The following is a 17,414-nucleotide window of genomic DNA, read 5'->3' as shown; positions in this document are numbered from 1 at the left end:
ACTACTAAACATTTCTGCCACCGGTTCTCTAAACTACTCAAAATTCCCGCTGGAAATTCAGTGTCAGAACCTGCTGAATGCCACCTCTGATACAAACAGTAAAATGCCAAAATGAAAAGGGCTACCATGTGGCAGAGATTCACAGACACCGGTTCAGTATTGATGTAAAGGAGAAGTATATAGAAAATGCAACAAGATCTTGTCACTGAGCAAAAAGCCAAGAATTTGCTAAAGATAAATAGCTAAGCTACTGGTACTACTTTAAAAGTTCTGCAGTGGTGTGTGCCATCAGTAAAGAACTTTATAATGAAAATGAAACAAGGATAGATAACATGGAAACTTATAGCAAAAAGAAGTGGGGTGCTTAAAACATTCAAGCAGTTGTGAATCCCACATACATGTTTTAGCTTTCTTATTCTGTAAAGATTGCTCCTGATGAGATTTGGAGATGACATGTTGACCAGCTGAAGAGAACAGAGGTATAAAAAGAATCTGTGTCTAATATGATTGCAGATATAATTATAATTCCTATGTTATCTTCAGCAATGCCTATCCCTGAAGTAGACACGTAACATGCAATTGCTTCATGATCATCGATACTGTTCGATACACTGATGGGTTTTCTTTTGGGAAACAGGCTTTCTCTGTCCTTCTGACTCAATCTGAAGCCATAACCCATTTCAGGTGGCATAGTGGAAGAATGTCAGAAAAGAAGGATAGCTGGCACACTAAATCAAAAGCAGATTTTAAAACAAATGAAAATTGTTAAGAGCAACCTTAACCAAATTCTGCAAATTTGTCTATTTGATTTTTTTTTTTTTTAGTGATGTGAGAACAAAGCCCTAGAAATGAAACCATAGCATTTGTCCTTTGGATTGACATATTATTTTGGAATAGAAGTTTCTAGGATGGAAGAAAGCCGAGTTAAAAGGTTTTACTCTGTTGAAGATTTTCACAGACATTTGGATTTTCTTCCATGCCCTAATTTGAATTTAGCATTGGTTTGAACAGATTGAAAATTAATTGGGACTTGTTGGCTACATTCCAGAAGGGGGTTTTCCCTTACATAAATTCACCATTGCAGCTGCTGCTCTGGATTTCTCACGATAGATGGGAGAGTCTCCCAAAAGGCAACTTTTCACCTCATTTGGCAACTTTGAAATCTCTTTCTGACCTAGATACTGCTGCCTGTTTCTAAAAACATGGGATTATGCTGTAATGGGGACATCCCTATGCCTAGCTTGAGACTGTGTTTTTTGAGACTGCAACTTTAAGATGTCCAGACTAGGGATGTGATACAGCTCAACTGATGATGAACCTTACTGATATAAGACCCCATCTTTAAGGATGACTTCACCAGTGGTTTCACCTAGATGTTAAACAGAAAGGATGACATGTTGAGCCTTTGTGGCACCTTTTAAATCTAGGTATTAGTGTTTGGTGAAGATAATTTTGTTCCCCGCAGCTACACTCATCATAATTCTTGAGATTTAATTCTATTCTGTTTAAGAATTTGAGAAATGTTAGGCCTGGAGGTTGCTTCCTTCAGGAAAATCTCACCAAACAGCTACCATATTCCTCTCTGTACTAAGCATACAAGGCCTATCATATATTTCTTTCTGCTTTATTCCTAAAAATCCCTTTTGGAAAGGCAAATTCCCATTGTACTAAATTCTTTCTTAGGCCAGGTTACTCAACCTTGGCAACTTTAAGATGGGTGGACTTCATCTTCCAGAATTCCCCAGCCTGCATCTTAAAGTTGCAGTCTCAGAAAACACAGTCTCAAGCTAGGCTTTGGGAAGGAACAGGTCTTGTTCCAGTGCCTATAGTCTGTTGGGGGCCGGATGGGGAAGAATAGGTTTGACCCTAAGAAGCTGGGAGTGTTAGTGCATGGATAGTACAAGAACTCTCCATCTTTACTTCTGAATAGGACTATACTTTCCCAGATAGGGTTGGTGTGTAATTTGAAAGACTTCTTGGATTCCTGTTCCTTCCCGAAGAGCAGGTGACAGCTGTGGTTAAAAAAGGCCTTTGCACAGATTTATCTCTTGTGTCAGCTTTGCCCGTTTAGGAGGTCACCTATACCTTGGACAATTCATGTGTGGACTATGTCAATATTTCAAAGATGCTAACCTTGAAGACCATTCAAAAGCTCAAAATGGTCCAAAATGTGGCGGAGTGACTAGTGATACATGCCATAATATACCTATGCCATACTTTTGCTACATGCGCTATGTTGGTTGCCGGTAAGTTTCAATTAAATCTCAAATCACCTGAAGGAAGTATGGTTGATTCAATATCTTTTTTCAGTGCCAGGTCAAAAGGATTTTATTTGCTAAAGCATTTTAACATGCTCAGTTGTCTGTTGTGGAATCATTATTTTGTTTTTTTTTATTCATTGCATTGTTACAGAACTGAGTGCAACACAGCAGTATAAATACCAATTAAGTTACCAAAGATGTGGAGAATTTTAGGTAACAATACAGCATACATTGGTCATCTAGAAATATTCTTATTCACATCATCAATAAAATTACAAATTATCTGCCAAATGATTGCTTGGTTTTATACTTATTTATACTATTATTATTAAATACATAATATTTATATATAAACTCTATACTACTTGTACTAGAACTGTTGATTTCCCAATTTCTAGCCTGGTGCCTTAACCGCTACAATACATCAAATTGGCTATCTCTGGAATAATGGAGATAGCAATATGGTAATGGCAATGAACAGTGCGGTGGCCTAGAAGTGAAGATGCTTACCTCCCACTTGGAAGATTGACTTCAACCCTAAATAGTGGCAGATGGGTGCAAAGAGAAAACATCTGCTATGTACCATGCATAGGAAGGGCCTCCAATCAGTAAATGCTCAGCTCCATTCAGTTGCCTTGACTCCACCCCAAATAAAAGGATTAAAGGGTTGGAAAAAGAAAAAAAATGGCAATGCAGTAAAGAACAACTTTGGACTATTTCACTTATAGGCTGGCAAAGAGCTCATAGTCCAAATTTGTGACAGGACTAGGTGCAAGTGGAAACAGGCCCAAGTCACAGCTGGTTTTCAACAATGGCTTAATAATCTGGAAGCAACCCAGCAGTGGTGGCATTCAAATTTTTTTACTACAGTTCTGTGGGCATGGCTTGGTGGGCATGGCTTGGTGGGCATGGCAGGGGAAGGATACTGTAAAATCCCTATTTCCACCCCACTCCAGGGGAAGGATATACTGCAAAATCTCCATTCCCTCCCCACTCCACTAACCTGCTTTCCAGCTCCATTCTCCTGGGCAGGGCAACAAAAGAAGACCCAGCCAATCAGCTGGGACTCGGGAGGCAGAGAATAGATGGGGGCAGGGCCCACCAGATATGGTATTTACTGGCTGTCCGAACTATTCAAAATTTCCAGTCAGAACTGGCTGAATACCACCTCTGCAACCCAGAATTAGTTTTGTAAATGAGCAAAGTCTGCATGGCTTGTTTGGCCATTGGCCCTACCTTACGATGTGTATCTGTGGTTTGGTAGCTGTTTGGGAAGGACAACCCTTTCCCCAAAGCCACAATAAGTTAGGTAACTGCAAATAAAGTATGTGCCCCATTCTTCTTCATCATGATGGCTGCAGTGGGGATCAAAAAGCAAAAATGGTGACAGTGCCCACATCATTTTATTTATTTATTTATTTTTATTTATTTATTTTTGTCAAGCGATTATTAGATAACAGGTATAAGTATAAACACAGTTAGGAATACATGAAATGGATATGAATAAGAAAAAAAAGAAACAATAGGACAGGGATGGTAGGCACGTTGGTGCGCTTATGTACAACCCTACAGACCTCTTAGGAAAGGGTTGAGGTCAATAGTAGACAGTCTAAGGCTAAAGTTTTGGGGGTTTGGGGAAAAAACACAGAGTCAGGTTTGTTCCAGACACTGACCACTCTGTTGCTGAAGTCGTATTTCCTGCAATCAAGTTTGGTGTGGTTTAACTTGAATTTGTATCTATTGTGTGCTCTTGCATTCTTTTGGTTGAAGCTGAAGTATTCATTGACAGGTAGGACACTGCAATATATAATTTTATGTACTATATTTAGATCAAACCAAAGGCAGCATAGTTCTAGGTTGCCTATGTCTAAAATTTCAAGTCTGGTGGCATAAGGTATTCTGCTACAAGTAGAGGAGTGGACGACTCTTCTCGTAAAATATTTCTGGACTTTCTCAATTGTATTAATATCAGATATGTAATGCGGGTTCCAGACTGATGAGCTGTATTCAAGTATTGGTCTAGCAAATGTTTTGTATGCTCTAGTTAGTAGAGTGATATTACCGGAGAAAAAGCTATGCAGGATTAGGTTAACAACTCTTAATGCCTTTTTGGCTCTAGCACTTAGATCATTAGAGATGAGAACTCCAAGGTCCTTGACAAAGTTTGGATCATCAACAAGGTCTTGACTATTCAGCTTGTATTTTATTTTCTGATATATATTTTTTTTGCCAATATGTAAGACAGAACATTTATTTGTTGAGATTTGAAGTTGCCATTTGTTTGATTATCAAAGCTCTATTCCTTTTTGGATGGTACACGTGTTTAAAAAGACAAAGTGCTTCAACTGTGCAGTTTCAGCCACTATCCTGACTTTTTTAATGTCCCCAAGTTGCCCCTTTCTTCATGCTAAGCCATAATTACATCTCATAAACTAATGGTAAATCACAGCTTCAAGCTGACCTACTACCCTGAACCAAGTTATATTTTCACATAGTTGCATATCCCAGTAAATTAGAAACATATTACACATAGTTTATTTCAAAATATTAAAATAAATCACTAAGATAATTCTTTTCAATATCCAAATTGTGTCTCTGGAGAAAAAAAACCAAGGATTTTTAAAGAAGTGATTAAGCTATGATGTAACATCCTTGCCTCTCCCTTCTCTGATTCAATATGCCTTTAATTACTGGCATAGTTTTATTGTCAACTTGTGGCCTTCGTCTTGTCACTGGCCAAACAGATGGAGCTAACATTTCATAATGAGGAAAATTACAATCTGTTTTTCTGATATTAATACTTATACCAGGCCCTTAGAGAGCATGAAATTGGAACCTATTGTTCCCATTCTAGAACAGAAGCAGACCTTAGGTAATCTCTTATATAAATTTCAACATAGATATATGATCTCTGGGAAGAAGAAATCTCTCATTTGCCCAGTATCCTTTCAAATCCAAATCTGGATGTATAACCAGATGGTATAGTGATGCTATTCAACCACCCCCAATTTAATGGCATATATGACTTCTTTTTAAAAGAGAAAAAAAAACTTATCCCTTTCTCACCCTCCCACAGAGGCCCAGTGGAGAAACGAAGACCGAGAGAACAATTACAGCACACCTAACCTCAGTTCAATTTTCCAGTGGAAAATAAAGAGGAATTGGACTTCTTATTTTTTTGTTAGGTAAATCCAACAAACCATCAAAGCATATGGCAAAACCTTTCATAGTTACTAACAGGATCAGAAGCAACTTGGCAACCTGTCTGGATTTTTTCTGATCTAGGGAGAAGATAACGGTTTATGGACATACCTGAGCATAGTGTGTAGTATGCAACAAAAATAATACAAAAAGTCAGACAAATTTTGTGGGTTTTTTTAAAATATTATAGCATGTTGTTTCACCAAATGGTACTTAGATAGCAACAATGATACCAACATAATCTACACATAAAATGAAAGCTATCGAGTTCAGTTTAAAATAACCAGAAAAACCAAATGCACATCAGTCAATGTGGTTCATATCTTTGCATCTTGCTGAAAATCACTTACCAGAACAGAACAGAATAATAGAGTTGGATGGGATCTTGGAGATCTTCTAGTCCAACCCCCTCTTCAGTCAGGAAACCTTATACCATTTCAGACAAACAGTTGTCCAGTGTCTTCTTAAATCATCAGATCAGCATACTGGACTAGGAATTGAATCATGTAGGACTTTGAACTTCACTCTGATAACTATCATTTTTAATTATTTAATATGTTCCAATAAAAACACAATAAGGAAAAAGATTGTCTATTACTGAATGCCAGGCTATTTGTTCTTACAGCAGCCTATTTTCTCCTAATTTACACTGCCAAAGCCCTGGCTTTCCTTATAATTAAAATTACTACATAGCCAAATCTGGTAGACTACATAGCAAAGGGATGTGCTGCATAGACTGTAGGAACCCTAATTGGCTAGGATCACAGCAAAAATCCTCATTTTTAAAAAAGCATTTAAACAGCAGCGAAGAAAGTTGCACTTGTTAGAAAGCGTAGAAAAAAAGTGAATCATGTAAATTTCAGTATTACCACAAAAATATTTAAACCACTTGTCTATCTCAAAATGTCCTCAATTAAAAGTTTGGAACAGTTCTAATCAAGATAAAAAGAAAATGTCAAGTTTCTGGATTTTATTTTTCAGAAAAACCACAATTACAAAAATTGTTTTTAACAAGTACAGTATTATTAGCAAGACAAACCTTAACATGTGTGGTAAATTTCGGCTGTGGTAAATTGCTCGTGTCAAAGTGGTACCTTCCAGAGTCCACACTAAAATGTGCCAACAGACAATACATCACTCTTATAGTCATAAAAGTAGCTTAATTGTCTTGGTCTTACGCTAAAGAAGTCCAGATGGTTTAGGTCAGAGCTACCGAATGCAAGATCTACAGTTGGGATACTCCACACAATTTTCCTCATACTTCATTGCTGAGAAGTGACACCCTTTGAAGGTCAAAATTGTTCCCTACTTCATGTATTGTTCATATTCTTGAGGAATAATGAAATTCAAAATTCTCTGCACTTGGAAATTAGTTTCACTTATTTTAGGAAATAGCCCATGATCTTTGAGCAACCTATTCCAAGTCATCTAATTTAGTAACCAGATTCTCACATGGGGCTAAATTGTGATTTGTCTAAATCCATTATGGTTTAGACCAAGCAAGTGACCTGAATATATTAAAGTTGGTTATAAGAGTGGATGAAAGCTTCAGTGACTGAAAATTTGGCTGCACCTTGCTTGACTTCAGTTTGTTCTCAGTTTCTTGAAAAAGAGATGGCTTAGGAATGATTAAAATGGAAGGTCAAAACTCAATGCATATTCCTAATCTGCCAGCAGCATTAAATGGTTTCATAAAAGGTTAGCTTTTTTTCAGAGGTCTGAAAAAGTTGTAGATTGTTGTAGAGAATAGAAAGGATAACCTTTGTATTGAGAGAGGTGGGAGGGAAGATCCACTACCAAGGCAACAGATAAACATAGCTTAAATCCATACCAATTTGGAATTTTTTGAAAATGTCTTGTCACTTAATGACCGGTTTAGATTGGGCATGATCCTAATTCACAGGAATTGAAAGTTCCAGGTTTTTGTTTCTGTAACCACTCTAGAGTCTAGACAAAGAGTTTTATCTTTACGCAGTTTCTCAATATGGTCTATTGTGTAAGGCTACCAGGCATTTTATATTATAATTTCTGACGTGTATTTGTACTCATTTTCTCTGTCTTTTATTGTCAATGTTTCTGAGACAATAATGTCCCACTAGTCCGGATATTTTTTTCAGCACTGTTTCAGAAATGTATTACTGTTTTGGCAATGTGTGCTTGTTTTTCCATTGTGTTAATGAATGTTTTCCTTTTATTTCACATTTATTTCACAGTGAAATTCTTTTGGGATATTTGTTATCCTGAATAAGGTGCCATCTATGAAAACATAGAAAAACATAGAATAAGAGAATTGGAAGGGACCTCAGAGGCCATCTAGTCCAACTCCTAGCTCAAGTAGGAGACCCTATACCATTTCAGACAAATGGCTGTCCAGTCTCTTCTTGAAAGCTTCCAGTGATGGATCTAAGCCAAAAATGTGCTGGTCCCTGATACAAGAATGCAAAGCCGTGCTGCTTAACAAGAAGTTTTTTGAAAAGGGTTCATTATACGGTGGCGTACTGTGTCAAAGGCAAATTCACACAATGGCCATTTAAACCTTATTGTACACAGGTGAGTATGTATACCCATGGTGTAAGGAAGGGTTGTACTCCAGTATTAAATTCATTAGATTTGCATGCTAAGTTCAGTCCCTGGAATTTCTTAATGTTTATTTACTGACATTTAGGAATAATATATCCTGGTATCCAAATTCATACATATCGTACTATAAAACAAGAAACAAATATAGAAACAAGAGACTGCAAGCAATGAAAACTGCAAACTAACCGAAACAATACAATTATGAAAATGCTTGGCCAAATTTAAATACCTTGATCCAGTGCCAAAATAATTAATGTTAGTGAATCAAAAATTCAGACTTGGTATGGAAGAAGAAAATATTGAACTACACAAACTAGTGTCTGAGTCACAGTGACCTAGCATCTTCCACTTATGCTGGACCACATGCCATCTGCCTCAGCAGTTATGTGGGAAGTCTGGTCTAGGTTTAATGCTCAGATTACAAGATCTCATAGTACATTCATCTACCACTTTCACTGCTACTCCAAAATAGTCCTCTACCAAGTTACTTTTGGGGACGTAGCTCTGATGTATCTGAACTTGTTTCACACATTGCTCAGCCTGGTTTTGAATTATACCACAACATGTATGTTCAGTTCATGAAGCCACTTTTCTGTCCTGAATTTCCAATCTGCCCCAGAATGCATTTTAAAATGCGATTTATCTCCCCAAATACACATTGCATGCTGAACAATATTTTTCTGAGCTGAGAACAGTACTGGAAATTTAACAAAGTGGGTCTGCCTGCAATTTGGCAGTCCGAATCTCACCAGGCTCAAGGTTAACTCAGCCTTCCATCCTTCTGGGGTCGATAAAATGAGGACCAGGATTGCTGGGGGCAGGATGCTGACTCTGTGTAAACTGCTAAGACAGTGCTGGAAAGCTCTGTGAAGCATTATATAACTCTTAAGTGCTATTGCTCTATTGCTATTCTTAATCTTTAATCAGGAATTGGTTCAAGTGGTGCAATTCAAGCATGTCCATGTGAGAATTTGCATAAATTAGCACTCCTGGTCAACACATCATCATGTTCCCTTGATTCTTGATGTAATGCTCTTTGAATCTCAGAACTGCTTCCTGGGACTTACCGTCATCACAGAGGTTCAGCTTTGAGAGGTTCTTTCCATCAAATGGCTCTTCAAGGATGGATCCATTCTCTCTTTCACCCAAAGTGTGCAGATACATGGCTTTATTCTCCATCCTATGCAAGGAACATAGAAGAATTCATTGAGAAACTGGTGAAGATCGGTTGATCTTTAGGTTATATGTTTTGCATGCATGCACTGAACATTCTGAGATGTTACTGAAGAATATCAAAGCGTTATCAATTGAGGCTCCAACATCCACTCCAATTTGCTAGCTTAATGCTGGGGGCAGTGGCAGGAATTAATAGACATAAGAAGCATAAAGAGGGCAACCAAAACAATGTGAATCCAGTCTGAAAGTGTTCTAATCCTTTTTATACAAGAACAGGCTAGAAAATTAGAACTCTTATTTAGGAAAAAAAAGTCTAAAGGGCAGGAGTATATGATTGAGATGTATAAACTTATATAAGGCATGATAAGTAGACAGGAAGAATTATTTCTACTCTCAAAACTTTAAGTGGCATCAAGTGAAGGTAACTGAAAAGAGATTTAGAGCAGATATAGCAAATAATTAACTCAAGGGATTTGCTGTCAAAAGATATGATGGGATAAGAGTGATGGCCACAAACATAGGTGGCCTAAAAGGGAATTGTATGAGTTCCTTGGAGAAGGGCTGTTTTAAAGACTCTGTGTAACCCTTGGGTAGAAGGGGTAGCATTCTTCAAAATACCACTTCTGTATGTATCCATCCACTGCTTGAAAGTACCCCAGAAGTATCTGACCACAATGAGAATCAACATATTGGACTAAGATGAGTTTTCATCTGATGCAGCTGGACTATTCCTGTGCTTATGTGTCTTGCAGCTTTCAATTTAATGAACATTTACTTCTGTGGAGACTGCTGGATTAGATCTGGATCCCCCACTTGGGATCAGAAAATCAGAGAATATTTGCAGCTGCTCTGGAACATAACTTGTTGGCATCCCAAAGAAGATCCATAATCAGTGACATTTGGCACAGCTAGTATACTACTGCATGACTGACTGACTAATGTATAACTACTAATACATATCAAACCACATAGAAGTACAGCTAATCCTCAATGTACAACAGTTCATTTAGTGACCATTCAAAGTTACAAAGGTACTGAAAAAGTGACTTATGACCGTTTTTAGCATTTATGACCATTACAGCATCCTTATGGTCATGTAATCAGAATTCAGATGCTTGGCAATTGACTCATATTTATGACGGTTGCAGTGTCCTAGGATCCTGTGATCACCTTTTGTGAACTTCTGACAAGCAATGTCAATGAGGAAGCCAAATTTACTTAACACCCATGTTACTAACTTAATAACAGTAGCGATGCATTTAACAAGTGTGGCAAGAAAGGTCATTAAATGGAGCAACTTTCACTTAACTGTCTCATTTAACAACATAAATTTTGGGCTCAATTGTGATCATAAGTCAAGGAGTATCTGTACATGACAGAATAGACAAGATCTCTGCATTCTACAACATATACAGAGTGAAAAACTAGGGAAAAGAGAAAGAGATAAAGGCAGTGGTGGTATCCAGCCGGTTTAAACCGGTTCAATGAACCCGTTGTTAAATTACCCCCTCACCCCACTATCAAAGTGGATCCCGGGCAATGCACTGCAATGCAGAAATGGGCAATGGAGCGGCCAGTGTGAGGGAAGGAGGAAGCCACTTTCCCTCTTTCTTCGCCCTGCTCATCCTCCTTCCTTCACGCCAGCCGTTCTGTTGCCCGTTTCTCCATTGCAGTGCAGCACCCAGGATCGACTTTGATAGCGGGGGCAGTAATTTAACAACCGGTTTGCCCAGGGTCAGGTTGGCCATTGCAGGAGGCTCATCCCACATGTGCAGTGGAGCTGGAGGACAGGGTTGGGCCACGTCTCCCACGACAGCTAACCTGACCCAGGGCGAACCGGTTGTTAAATTATTTGAATCCCACCACTGGATGAAGGCCAACATAGGAAGGCAAAAACAAGAATAGAAGCATCAGCAGTTGAATAGGTGTTCATCTAAAATGCTTGCTGGATATGCAGGTTTGAAACACCCAGCCTTGTTTTCAAAACAAAACTGATAGAGTAGGAAAACTCTGGGCCTCTTTACATGCAAAACACCCTACCACTTCAGATTATCTGTACTTTCCCACTCCATCCTATCCTGCTTATGTTTATCTATGCACCCACTAAAAACCTGTGTGTGATAGAAATACACCTTACTTTCAACAGTAAACATTTCAAAAGGTCTGGTGCTTCTTAGAGTTTATGTTAAGAGCCAAGGAAATCAGGAAATCCAGGCAGTAGATAAGAGTCAATGGAACTGAAGGTGGGCTGGACTTCGATCTTAGATCTGGAATTAGATCCCTTGGCATCAACCAAGTCATGTCCTACAGTTCTGTTCTCTTAAGAAGTAACTCAAGATTCACGAGTCTTTCAATGAATAATTTATTTATACACATATAAAAGCTCAGTATAAAATGAAAGACTCCTGTTTCCACCAGTTCCCACAACCATGCGAGATTTCCTACAGAATAAAACACAGTTGTGTCTCCTTTCCTGACCCAACTCCAGCGTAAGTCTATTAAATGCGCAGACTTTCCTTTCCTCCATGCCCTTGACTAGAGAAAAAAATGTAATTAATATCTTCATCTTTATCACCCCCCTTCCTCCATCTCTTTCTTTGATTAATGGTCTTTCATTTTTTAAAGTTAGTTGTAATACAATCACATTGTCATTTCACATTGATCCCACCATCATATTATAGGAGGCATTGCTGCAAGACCTCCAAATTGATAGGTCTGTTCAAATCAATATTTAACTCCGCTCATTTTTCAAAATTTCACATAAACCTCCCTGACTTTATCTCTATCAGTGGACGTTCCATTATTCCCCCATTATTACTATGCCGGCTGAGAATCATGAGATTTGAATTCTAACATATCTGGAAGGTACAAGTTTGGAGAAATCCCTAAGAAGCCTCCTGCTGATCAAACTCAAATTCAATTTACTACCAAAACAAAAAAAGCAACCTTGCTTTGCAGTTTGTTTATAAACAATTGTATCAAAATTATTTGTGTGTTCTGTTTTGCTAAATTGGGAGAGCACACTATGTGCCATGGGTTAAAAAAAACAGCACAAATGAAATCTTGACGTAGTCAGTCCCTAATAGCCTTCTCTAAAGGGCTTTATCGATGCATACTGGCTCATTAGGTGGTTAACTCAGCTAAGCTGAGCTCCACCACTGATGAAATTTTTTTGAGAGCGGGAGAAGTTGAGCACTGCCAAACCTTGGATCAAACCAGCTGGATAAGTCTGAAATCAGCTCAGAAAGGTCATCTTCTCCTAAACACTGAGGATGAGAAAAGAGGGAGGAACTCCTTCTGCAAGACTAGAGTCAGAGTTATGAAAGGTCAGCCATATACCATAATTTTAAGGGGGTTGGGGGCTGTTATTTTCCCACAGAAGTGTATTCATTTATCTACTCGCATTTACATGCTTTTGAACTGCTTTTGAATTCAGGTCTTCCACCTGGTTGTCAGCTTTCCAGCCAACAAGTCCAGTGTCTTAACCGCTGATCTATCACACTGCCCTCAACCCATCTATCATAGATGAAAACGGATGGCCTAAATTCTATGGAGAGGGATCCATGAAAATTGTGATAAAGCCTGAAAGTTTTAATAAAAATAAGAACTTCCAAATCTAGAGGAAATGGACAAAATCCTGATGCTTCCTATAGCTATGCCAGAGTCTTGCTCTCTTTTTTCTCTTTGTCGTGCCCATGTGAGCTCTCCGTTCCCCTGCCCAACACTTTCAAGGTGGACCCCATGAACAAGATTGATCTCACTTAACCAAGTGCAAAAGATGAATCCCACAAATGTTAAATGTTGGCCGTGCCCAGGTTCTGAGAGTTCTTTTTTTATTTCCCCTGTTATTGTTGGAAAAAGAAAATGCAGGGTCAGATAGACTTTTTAGTCTCACCCAATAACAAAACTCTTCAGTTTGGAATTTTAACATTTTGACGTATGGCATTTGGCACAAGGAGTTAACATTGATCAGGTTGTCAGCTGGCCCTGACAACCTTTTGGCAACCTTTTATAAAGGGCTGCCAAATCTTGACTCTTGCACCTTTCCTCTTGGCTTATTCCACAGCCACTTTGCTACTTTCCTTTAGTCCTAGCCTTCTTTTAATTTCAGCCCACGTTCAAATCTGACAATCTGGCAGCTTGATGATGATAACTTACCCTTACTGCTTCTGTTCAGTGCACTGTCACCTGACTTCTTGCTAAAAAAAGGGGGTGGGGGCAGGAGACTCAGATTATTTTCCTTTGCTACCCCAATTATGGAAAACCCATGCCTAGCCCTGGCTGGTAATTGTGAGCCTCTTTGCTTAATTTATTTTAATTTAATTGGTGGCTCAATATACTATGTAAATCCAGAACAGTGATTCAAATGAATTGTGCTGTGCAAATGCACCCAGAGAAAAACAATTGGGGGGGGGGAGCAGGAGGGAAGCCTGTCACTTTGATCAAGGGGAAGAGGGCAGGCATTGCAAAAACCACACCAAATTTCAAATCACATGGAAGATTTCCGAAGCGCGTATTATGCTTTGCCTGCTTGATGTTTAATGTGCTTATCCAGATTACTTCAGGCGTTTTATGCAGGCGCCGACTATACGTCCATGCCACTTGTCTGCTAATGGAAGCCCTGCCATGTTCCCTGAAGAAGTTGAAGGTGCTTTAATGCCACCTCATGCCTGTTATGTGCTCTACCATGATCTTGAAATTGCATGTAGTGCAAAGTCCCAAAGGTAGTTTTTCAAAAGGCAATTGGACTTCATTTTTCCTCAAAGACGTTTTGCTTCTTAGATGAGACTGGATGACTGAAAATCTCCATAGACATGCAGGGCGAAGAGTTGCCTTTTTAAATAGGATTTGGTGACTTATACTAAATATCAGTCAAGGCTTTATATGCCACCAATAGCTTGACTAAGGGAGTCAAGCTATTCTCCAAAGCACCTGAGGGCAGGACAAGAAGCAATGGGTGGAAACTAATCAAGGAGAGAAGCAACTTAGAACTAAGAAGAAATTTCCTTACAGTTAGAACAATTAATCAGTGGAACAACTTGCCTCTAGAAGTTGTGGATGCTCTAACACTGGAAGTTTTTAAGAAGAGGTTGGACAACCATTTATCTGAAGTGGTGTAGGGTTTCCTGACTCAGCAGGGGGTTGGACTAGCAGACCTCGAAGGTTCCTTCCAACTCTGTTATTCTATTCTGTTCTTCCTTAGTTTTGAGGGTAGGATCACCCATCCTTTGAAACATCATCCCCCTGAGAATTTGATTTGCCCTCTCCTTGTTGGCTTTCATAAGGTTTTGAAAACTTGGATTAATATCAAACCTGGAGCCCTGAGATTGGTTTAAAGCCCATCTCCTGGCTATGTGGATGATAGGCTAGATTACTGTATAACCAACTGCTGTGTGTTTTATTTTTATTTTCTATTTTTATATTGTGTATTTTATGAATTTATTTTATTTATTGCGCAGTACTGTTAGCTGCCTAAAGTCACTTGGGTGAGATCAGCAGCTTTATAAATCAAATCAAATAAATAACATTAGGCCATTAGGGTGTATTTAACAAACTATGAATAAAATAAACCATATCTTAACATAAGTAAAGACTTTTCTCGCTGATTTGATCCAGAATGACGTCTTTCCATTTTAGTCCATACCAGAAGGTGTGATATCAAATATCATAGGTGGATGTCAAAAATAATCCCAAATCAACATAAATTATTAAAAGTCTAATTATTTAATATTTACATTCTAAAAATATCACAATTGTTGTGAACTTAGTCATACCCTTCTGAGCTTCTTGTCACTATGGAATCCGGATTCTATAACAAATTGCTGGATGGAGTTTAAAATTTTTCTTTAAAAAGTAATATTAATACTTAAAACACCATATCCATCCAAGTATGTTCTTAGACCTGCAGTCCCTTTGATGTCTAATTTCTTCCCTCTCCGCTGGTCTCCAGTTCCAGTTGTCAGCATCTCCATCGCAATCAGACACTGTCATTTAATCTTCCTTGAAGCTCTTTTGCTGCCCCATGGGAGATTTTCTACAGATGGATTGATGCTGTAGCTAAATGGTAATATTTACATGATTTATATTGGGCTATATTTAAATTCCATGTTTTGTTTTGCAATGAGAAAAAAAAAGTCATTTCAAGAGGCAGATTTTTTCTTCTTCTTTTTTTTTAATTCTCCAAGAATGAAGTTAAGCTCTGTTCATGTGTCCCACTGGAAGATTGGAAGGGGAGGGCATAGTTAAGGATAGGGTTAGACAGCGTACCTCCATAGAGGGGACACGGAATAATGCAAAATGCCCTTTTTCTTTCCACTTCAGCCCTGTACATATGAAGTTAGGCAACATTATTCCCACTTCACAGATAGGGAAGAATAGCTAAGGGATGGGAAAGGCAACCCAGAGCTATGCTGGAAATAAGTGACTAAGGGCTTTTCTCCACAGCTGATCTGAAAGGCACATCTTGGTTCTTCAACTGACAGAAAAATACATTGGCACTTGTATCCTACTTTCACTGCCTACTTGTATCCTACTTTCACTTGTATCCTACTTTGTATCCTACTTTCACTGCAAATCATCTGATTTGGAAATGATGAAAAAAGCCTAGCAAAACTTGTATCATTTGGGGGGGGGGGGGGTTGGGAATTGGCATCAGGATAAAAGGATAAGGATGGCTTAAGTGCATCTTATTCAGCAATTGGAATGAGGTCAAGGTCAAGGTCTACCTCATGAAGACAAGGCAAAACAAAAATGATATTACCAGGCCCAGAACTTCTTTGCAGCATGATTATGCACAAGAGGGGAAAGATCCTAATGAAACACCCTTCTGCCTCCCCAACCAAACCACAATCTCACTACCACTCCAGTCCTTTCCATAACAAGATGTAAGATATGCTACTCACCTGAAGGAGGATTGCTTGGCAGCTTAGGCACTTGACTCCTCGATTCCTCTTAGTTCCTGCCACATGACATGGTGAAGAAGTAAAAACACAGTGTTTCTCTTGTCAGGTTCTTCCAACCCAGAAGAAAGGGGAAAAGCCGGCTAGGCATATATAGCAGCCCCTTCCATAGTCAATTGGAGGTGAAGGGGAGGTGCTGTTGAGTTGTCTGCAGACCTCCCCACCCTTTGTGACAAAGGACTTCAGATGCTTTCTCAAAATCCAGCACTCAGCATCTCCAGTAAAGCTGGTGACTAGGACACTCACCACACATGGAGAGGCAACAAGAATGGGAAGCGGAGCAAAAATATGCACTGCTGAACCAGATGCAGGTCCAAAGGCTGAAGTATTGTTGTGCTTTGCAAAAAGTTCCAGTTGTTTGGAGTTTTAAAAAGTTTTTGGAAAGGTGGAATGTCTGTAGCTGCAACTCCTGTGGAAATATGCACTCTCTGGTGGCCAAACTAAGAAAGACAGCTAGAATTGCTTTTTATTTTCAAAAGTTAACTACAGATCCGTATTTGCAATCCGAAAGCTCCCAGGGAGCCATTGGCTTATCAAAGAATGCAGCCAGTGCCAACAAAACCTAGAAACAGAACACACAGTCTCTTTGTAAGGGATTTTGCAGATTAAAACAAAAGGACAGAGGAAGGAATGAAAAATGCTATCAATCTTTTATACAGAATTTAGCTAAGTGACAGAAAATAATCAGAACATGTATTTGCTTCCCACAAGGTAAAATCAAAGTGAAGACCGTTGGCTTTATAGAATGCACAAATGTAGACGAAATAATACAAAGCCTATATCCTGTGCCAATGATCTCAAAGTGTGTTGGCATAGTTAATGCACAAACCCATGAGCAGGCTCAAATGAACTATAAACCACCAAGAATTGGATTTGCACAATATGCAAAGCTTGTCAGATCAAATCACCCTGGTACTGATCAGTATAAAGCAGCCCTGATGTTTATCATAGACCAAAATCACTAGAATCTTTTTATGCAGACACACAGAGTTTTGAAAGACAATACTTGCACTGGAAAATTTTCCAGTGAATCATGCACTTTATTTTACTTTATTTGTCCCTAGTACAGATTCAACAACCTGCTGTTTTTCATATATTTTGAATTATCCATATATAGAGATGTAATTCTAAAATGCCAAGGCAGCATGGCCATCAGTCTTCTCAGAGTTGAAGTCTACACATCTTCAAGTTGCCAAGGTTGAGAAGCATTGATCTAGAGAGTGCCATGATATGGGAA

The 17,414-nt window shown here is 38.7% G+C and overlaps 1 protein-coding gene across 1 annotated transcript in view; it reads right to left on the bottom strand.

Moving 5' to 3' along the window:
- Positions 1–16,561, bottom strand: part of SCARA5 (scavenger receptor class A member 5) — a 116,574-nt gene extending 100,013 nt beyond the window's left edge. The window contains exons 1-2 of the mRNA XM_026715948.2: positions 16,121–16,561; positions 9,110–9,222 (exon numbers count right to left, since the gene is read on the bottom strand). Of these exons, the coding sequence (XP_026571733.1) occupies positions 9,110–9,221 (112 nt within the window). The 5' untranslated portion in view covers position 9,222; positions 16,121–16,561. The remainder of the gene's footprint in view (positions 1–9,109; positions 9,223–16,120) is intronic.
- Between the last annotated feature and the right edge of the window lie 853 nt (positions 16,562–17,414).

Source organism: Pseudonaja textilis, chromosome 1 (assembly GCF_049901715.1).
Source record: "Pseudonaja textilis isolate UNSWEBS1 chromosome 1, rPseTex1.2, whole genome shotgun sequence".
NCBI classification, from domain to species: Eukaryota; Metazoa; Chordata; class Lepidosauria; order Squamata; family Elapidae; genus Pseudonaja; species Pseudonaja textilis.
Note: the sequence above shows the minus strand (reverse complement) of the source record. Positions and strands in the feature narration are given on the sequence as shown.